The sequence below is a fragment of the Crocodylus porosus genome, unplaced genomic scaffold, assembly GCF_001723895.1.
Source record: "Crocodylus porosus isolate Cpor-Errol unplaced genomic scaffold, CroPor_comp1, whole genome shotgun sequence".
Classification (NCBI taxonomy): domain Eukaryota; kingdom Metazoa; phylum Chordata; order Crocodylia; family Crocodylidae; genus Crocodylus; species Crocodylus porosus.
Window position 1 is genome coordinate 4,047,441 of NW_017728911.1, and position 7,927 is coordinate 4,055,367.

A 7,927-nucleotide genomic window follows, 5' to 3' on the forward strand; every position below is an offset into this window, starting at 1 on the left:
CTAAGTAGCAGAAAAACAACATTGCACAAAACCCTCTGTGGCTGAAACTGGGAGGTAAATACATGTGCAAGTGTGCTGATTTGGATGTCTGTGTTATGCATTTAGGTAAAGAAGGGAGGGCTGGCAGGAAGTAAACAAACTTATCTGATCTCATGGGTGTCTTTCCAGGCTGTATCTAAAATGACAAGAGGAAGGGCAAACTGACAAAAGAATGTATGTGCATGCAGGGAAGGGGGAGTGTAAAGGGCATGGAGAGGATGTAGATGTAAGGGAGGCTGGGGGGTTGGAAATCAGCCAACAGAACAAAGAGGAGGGGTACAAGATTGTAAGATGGGCCAGAGGGATGTGCATTGGAGAGTAAGAGTGTTTGGAAAGAGACTGACATGAAGCCATGGGAAGAGAGAGAAGCATATAGAGAGGGCAAAAGTAATCAGTTTATTATTACTTCTTATTAGGGCTGTGCAAAATGGTACCGTTCCATTTTGACTTGCATTTCAATGTCTTGACGGAACAGCATTTTGTTTTGAATTTTGTTTCGATTCGAAACTGTTGTTCCATTTTGTTTCTTTGAAACAATTTCGTTGTTTCACCCATAGGCTACAACGGGGAAGCTTGAAACAGCCTATAACTTTGTCATTTCTAGCCTGATTTGAATGAACCTTGCAGGAATGGTAGCACCTTCCGAGGGCATGAGCTTGCCAAGTTTCAAGGTGATAGGTGCAGGGGTTTCAGGGAAACTGCACCACAAAGTCTTGAAAGCAAAAAACTCATGTCACGTGTACGTGTTAAGCCAGAGTGGGTTCAAAACTGCAGGCACGCTAGCCACTGCTGAGGCCACAAATCCTGCCATGTTTCAAGGAGATAGGTGCAGGGTTTTGGGGAAAAACTGCACCTCAAGTTGCGGACAAGCAAAACTTGTGACATGGGTGACACTGTGTGCATGTTAAGGTGCAGCAGAGTGAAAACTGCAGGCTTGCTAGCCCCTGCTGAGGACACAAAGCCTGCCAGCTGTCAAGGAGGTAGGTGCAGGTGGAGTCTGGGTTCTGGGGCCCTGCACCTCTAGATGCTGACAGTCAAAACTCATGACATGGGTGTGTGACGCTGTGTGTGTGTGTTAAGGTGCGCCCTCACTCAACTAACACCAAGGTAGAAAGCAGGGCAGTCCAAATAATGCTGCTTTTTATGCAGTTTTTCCAGCCCTCCCCCAGAGTACTGGGATTAGAAGAGACCTCAGGAAAGGATGACAGTCACTGGCCAGCTACACAGACAATAATGAGAGCACTCCTTCCCCACCCCCCTTCCTTCCCCTTCCTTTAGTTTCAGTTTCCCTGCAGGCAAGCCCAGCCTGAGCTTCAAAACTTGAAATGTTTTAAAAATTTCATAATGTTTTGACTTGCCTCGTTTCATTTTGAGGCTGTTTCGAAACTCTGTTTCGTTTCGATTTTGCTGTTTCAAGCTTGAAACGAGTCAAAACAGCGTCGAAACAGAACTGCCGGCAAAATTTTGCACAGCCCTACTTATTATGGAAATTGTGATCGCAACTAGGAGTTCCACTGCCAGGGGTCTTAACAGGCAGCACAGCCTGGGCTAATTGTCTAGTTGGCCACACATGCCTGGGGCTTTGAAGCCCTAACCCAGCTAATGACCCCAGCTGGTCACTGTCTGGGCCTCCTGACTGGCTGCTTGTACAACAGCTTTCCCATTTAACTGTGGCAGCAGGCTCCAGGCCCCCCCCAGAGTTTTTGCTGAAGGTCTGCCCTTGCAAGCCTTTGTGATCTAATACTCCTAGTTTCCTGACTCAGCTTGCTCTATTCCTGGACTCTGGCTTCTGGATTTTCCCTTGGATTTGCTAATTCAGTCTCTGACTCCTGAACTTCAACTTGGCTTGTGATTTGGACCCTGCCCCTGAATCTCCCCTAGATCTGGTAACTTTGTATCTATTTCTCAAGTCCAAACTGACCTGTGTTTCTGACTGACCATCCTACGGTGGCCTAACCACTAGGTCAGATTACCTACAACTTGGTCCATCACATCCACTGTGCTAGGTGCCATACAAATGCAGAGCCAGTCCCTTCCCCATGACGGTAAGGAAAGCACATCGGGGAGAAACTGGGAAGCAGGAGCAGAACAGACGTCTTTAGCCTGGACTCAGTACGATGAGAGGCCCAGTCACAGGCGCACTTACCAGTAAGTTGTCACAGATGCCATTTGCTATCTTCGCCAGTGTATTTGCATCCAGAGGAGCCACCAGCATCAGGTCAGCCCAGCGCCTCAGGTCAATGTGGAGGACTGGGTCTGAGCGGTCTTTCCACAGCTGCGAGTAACAGAGATGGATGGATCACTGAGCCCTCTAACTACACACAATACAACAATGGGCACCATATGGCTCCTCATGCTTAATACAGCTGGGTGAAATTTTTCAGGTACAACTATTTTAGCAATAATAACCAATCTGCAGGCACTAAACCAAGAAGAAAACTGGTGCCAGTAGAAAGAGGCACACACATATGGAGCAAAGCCTAATAATGCTGGAGAAAAGAGAGCACAGTGCTACTACCCTGAATGTCACACACCTACTACTGTTCTCTTTCAACAGATGCTATTATATTAAAGGCAGCACTGAGGAATCCCAATCAAGGAGCAAGGCTTCACCATGCTAGGTGAAAGGAAGTCCTCTTTCCCCAGCTGGGACAAAGGGAGCTTACTTTGTCAGACAAGGCCCCTGGAATTGAGAGATAGGATGCCTGTCTTTTCTCAAGGGAACTGCTTTACTGGAAAGCTAAACATACATTTAACTATTATTCACATCAGTCAATGGAAATACAAAAAACATCCTCATGCCTGGGAGGATGGGTGTAGGCTGGTCCCAAGGATCTCTGAGTTCTTATTAGTTGTTTAATTTTCCCAATAACTTGGGTCAATTATTCCCCAATGCTCCCCATGTTTACAACCATAGATGTAAAATAATTAATAATACGCATTTATCTACACTTTGATTGGATATACTTAAATCTCTGTTTCACTGAAACTTTTGGAACTGGACTGAACCAGTTCTCTTCTTGATGTAGAAGATGCCAATTAGTTGGGATTTATGTTTCTGTGACAGTTATACTTCTGGAAGGAAGGATTCCTTAATCGCCTTCCTTCACCAGGATGGAATGTTAAGTGCCACCAGTTTGCTTTGGTTATTTATGGTTTTCACTGATAAGGCTGCCCTAAGAAACCTAACATAAATAAATCAATTAACACTAAGCTGTATCTAATACATTTGGTTGTATCAATTATTCCTACATTTATGGATAAGCTATGATACAATGTGCTTGGACTATCTAATTTAAAGCCTTGTGCTCTGTTTAATCTGATTCAGTTCAGCAGGACATGTTAACTGCTTGCTTTCTTTTGCTGACCAAGCTTACTGACTGAAAAGGTTCATGTTGTGGTCACTCAGAAACAGGCTTTTGGGGCTTTCTGCTTTAGCCACACTTCTGCAGCTTAACCCAGAATTTATATTACTTACACATTTAAAGCAACAACATATAGCTCCTATCTTTATATAATGGATGATGCACACAAAATGGAGGCACTTATGTCAAGGCCTCAAATGTGTTCCTTGCACTAGGTGCTGTACAGACAAGTAACAAATAATCTTGCCTCTATTGCTCTCAGATCTGTATGTCAGACCACTATAGTTCCCATAGCACAGAAAAGGGCATTTGTTGCAGAGCACTCCTAAAGCTCACACATTCAGAACAAAATTCTCTCAGAATAAGAAATATCCACCCAAATGAAATAGCAGAAGCTCCATTATAATAATTTCCAATGTGCCTCAACGACGTAGGAGACTAAATTCCCTTTCTGAATATGAACTAAAGTCATCTTCATTACAGGGCTGCTGTTACCACAGCTGTGCCCCATGGAGATGCAGCATAGTAACAGAAGGGTTTTTTCTGCCTGCTTAGCTATGCCACTTCCTAGCTTGTAGAAGCCTTCTTCTGTCAGCAGAGCTACATCCACTCAGATGACTTTGCTGCCACAGCTTTGTTGGCTGGAAGGCATGATATCTCTCCATACCTGTAAACCTTTGTAGAGTAGATCAAATTATTGACTTCAAAGCCTATTCATATGCAACAAGCCATAGAGTCAGGGGCATTTTAGAAGTGGGATTTTGGCAGGTTAGAAAACATTAGCCTTATGATTGCAACATGGGGAACAAGCCTGCCCAGTTTTCTGTAGGATCACCAGATGGAGTCAAGTCAGCCTCTCTCAGCTCTGACTTCTCTAGGTGATCATTCTAGTTTGCATAGAAGTTTCATGCTGCCAGGGGAATTCTCCGATTTTGGAGCTAGAGCACATGAGCTGGTAAATGTCAGGAGTAGAAGTGAACAAGATCAAGTGCCTTAAACCCTAAAGGACACACACAACCACAGGCCAATAAGAAGTGTGCCTCAGGGCCACAGACTGCTCACACTATGAGTCACCCAAAGCCACAACAGAGGCAGCATCCAGAATAGATTGTTTTCCCCACCACCTTTCCAGGGCAGGGCCCTTTCACTTGTAAAAGAAAAAAAAAAAAAAGATGAAAACTCAAGTTTTCTTCTAAAATAGTACTTTTTTGTTTAACTGGAGCCAGGCCTAACACAAGCAGGCTCTATTCGCAGGCATCCTGACCTGCAACATCCATTTTCCCAGTTTGGCCAACGTCCTGCTCTGACCATTCCAAGGTTGGGCCCCCTGCCCTCAGCCCTGTCAATATGCCTCAGAGTCTTGAACTATGGCACTTCAAGGAGGCCGTGCCTGGCCTCTGCCCATGCACCTCACTGAAAGGCCTGGAAAGCTTTTGGGTCACTTTCACTGGAATGCAATGCATACTGGTGGGTGCTTATGTGAGAAAGGGTGGGTCTCCCTGCACTCACTCGGGGCAGGAGACCTGCAAAGCTGTGAAAACGCAGACACAGAAGATGGAACGTGTGTTTATATCATGATCCCCATTGTACTTACAGTATTTCAAAGTAGACATCAAACAGCAGTTATTCCACATGCAGCAATGGTTCTGTAAGATCCATGTTTGTGTGGTATGCTTACTCTTTCAGGAAGTGGTACTGCTTATCACACTTTAACTCCTAAGACAGGAGCAGCAGAGCCACAATTGGTTTGGGGGCGGGCTAGTTGGAACTAGCACTCAACAAGGCTAAACAGCCCATCTGGAGCTCTGTATGGGCATGGCAATGCTGCTCATGGTTTAGGAGGTAGCTTGTGAAAAGCAGTACAAAGCTCTTGAGTACCCCACTGCCTGGCAGGGAAAGATTGCCATGTATGCCCTTGCAGCCTTGAACCACAGAAGGCAGGCAAGAAAGCAAGGGAGCATTAGCAGGTGTGAGCACAGCCAGACTATCCCCTACTTTGACGCAGAAGTACTTCAGGAGAGCTAACTCATGTTGGAAAATTCAGCAGAGATAAGCCAAAGAGATATGAGTTAACTGTCTCTTTCAAAGGACTGTGCTTCTGGAAAACACCCATCTCCCCTGCTGCTGCACTGCACCAGCACTGCTATGGTAAAAGCCCTGATCCTGGAATGGGACTTCAGTTCACAACTCACTATTTGACTTGACTCTTCTCTACTGACTTCCATCTGAAGATCTCAGATTACTATGCAAATGACAATAAACAATGGGCTCTCTTCCCTTTCCACGAGATGCTAACAAATAGCAAAGAATAACTCATTCATACAGGACAAACTCCTGTTCCACACCGCCAGAAAAAACAAATTGTTTGCAGGACTGACAATTTCAGTCTGCTTGGAGTAACTGGGCTTCGTGATAGGATCTGTGCTTAAGAAAAAAAGACTCTTCAAGTGCTAGAAGTCTCCAGTTAGGAATCATAATTAGCAGTAAAATGACAAGAGGAAAACAAATGGGAGGGACCCATCTCACATAGCAAAGCCATAAAGAAGTGAATAAGGTAAGACTTTGCAACAAGACTGGGCACAGACAGACCTTTTCCTAAGGCCCATGCATTGCAGCTGGGGAGGAAGAACCTATATTACACCTATGCAATGAACAGTCAGCTGGGGAAATCCACTGATGTTGGAGTTTACAGAGTCAAATACTGGGGCTGGATTTTGAGGAGAAATGGATAATTCTGCAATTATTCATAATGTCTGCAAGCAAGGATTAACAATAATGGTAATCAAGCAGAAGCTGTTTAAATTGGGTGAGGCACACCAAGCACATGTCTGCACCCATTGCTCTGCAGTGGCTTTTAGCCATTTCTGGCTTCTATTCAGAAAGGTAGAAACAGCCATTGAGTCCTGGCTGGTCAGAGAATTCTCACTTGATGGCCTGTTCCAAGACTACAGAGACAGCATATGATTCTCTGGCTCAGTTTATACTGTAGTTCAGTGGTCAACAACCAGTGGATCTTAATCCACCGGTAGATCTAGGAGCCTCCTGGAGTTGATCTGAGGCTGGGGTGGGGTGCCAAGTGCCCACATGCATGCACGCGTGCACCCTAGCCCAGCAGGTCAGTCCATGGGGGAGGGAAGGCATCGGGGTTAGATCAAGGCCAACACAGTGAGGGGCAGTGCCACAGAGGCAGGAGCAGCGGTACATTGAGTGGGGCCCTGGCTGGGTAGGACTTACCTGCTGGGGTGGCATGCCCCCAAATAATTTTTTCTCCCTCTGACTCCATCTGTCCCCCCCTTCCCTCCCCACAGATTTGCCTGCTGGGCAAGGGCAGGGAGAGGAGGAAGGGAGGTGGCAGTGGCGCACACTACATCTTGGGTTGCTTTTTAAATGCCAAAGGTGATCTCCTACTTAAAGAGGATGGAGACCACTGTTGTAGTTGGAACCACAGACTTTGGGAGTCCCATTACAAGTGGAAGCATGTAGTATCCTCAATCAATGCCACAGAACTGTGCCCTGGCAGAACGGAACCTGGAGCACACACATTCTCAGACTACTGGGATGCTCTTGCTTTTTTTTAGTTCATGGAGGTGAATTGCCTGGGGACAATTAGGAATGGCTGTTTGATGATCCATAAAAGTGAAAATGCAGAGATCTTTGGTGTATTTATTTGGTTTACTGTTTGTTTAAAGTGTGAGGTTTGTTCTAACAGGGTAATGGCTTGCAGGTTTCTGTTTGTGGTACTGGCCACAACTTCTGTAATCTACAACATACTGGGTGTGTGTCTATGTCAAATTGAGAAAACCACATTGCGTCTTCCATCCCATTTTTGATTGTAACTTTCACTGTCACTTTCATTTTGGACTGCAACTTTCATTGTGAAGTAGAGCATCTATTTGTAGGAAACCAAAACAGAGGAATCAAAGGGCTAGACATTTTTAAATCTGTAGGTCCAGGTGCCCTCCCCACCCAAGGGTGTTGAGGGAGCTTGCAGGGGTCATCACGGAGCCCTTGGCCCAGCTGTATGAGCATTTGTGGTCATCTGGCCAGGTGCCATGGGACTGGAAACGGGCTAATGTGGTCCCAATTTTCAAGAAAGGGAGGAGGGAGGACCCAGGTAACTGTAGGCCTATAAGCCTCATCTTGGTGCTCGGGAAGATCTTGGAGAGAATCATCAAGGAGCACATCTGTGGGGGGCCAGCACGGGAGATGATGCTCAGAGGCAATCAGCACGGGAGATGATGCTCAGGGGCAATCAGCATGGGTTCATCAAAGGCAGGTCCTGCCTGACCAACCTGGTTGCCTTTTATGACCAGGTGACTAAATCCTTGGATAACAGTGTCACTGTGGACGTAGTCTTTCTAGACTTTAAGAAGGTCTTTGACACTGTGTTTCACCCCATCCTCATCAATAAATTAAGCAACTGACATTGATGGGTAAAAAATTGGCAGACGGGGTGCACCTGGAGAGTAGTGGTGGACGAGTTGTACTCAACCTGGCGAGATGTGAGCAATGGGGTACCCCAC

The 7,927-nt window shown here is 45.8% G+C and overlaps 1 protein-coding gene across 4 annotated transcripts in view; it reads right to left on the minus strand.

Annotated features, from left to right (window-relative positions):
- Positions 1-7,927, minus strand: part of PPCDC (phosphopantothenoylcysteine decarboxylase) — a 44,098-nt gene that overhangs the window by 8,323 nt on the left and 27,848 nt on the right. For all 4 annotated transcript variants that reach the window (XM_019533321.1, XM_019533323.1, XM_019533320.1 and 1 more), the window contains exon 4: positions 2,186-2,314. In XM_019533321.1, coding sequence (XP_019388866.1) covers positions 2,186-2,314 — 129 coding nt within the window. The remainder of the gene's footprint in view (positions 1-2,185; positions 2,315-7,927) is intronic.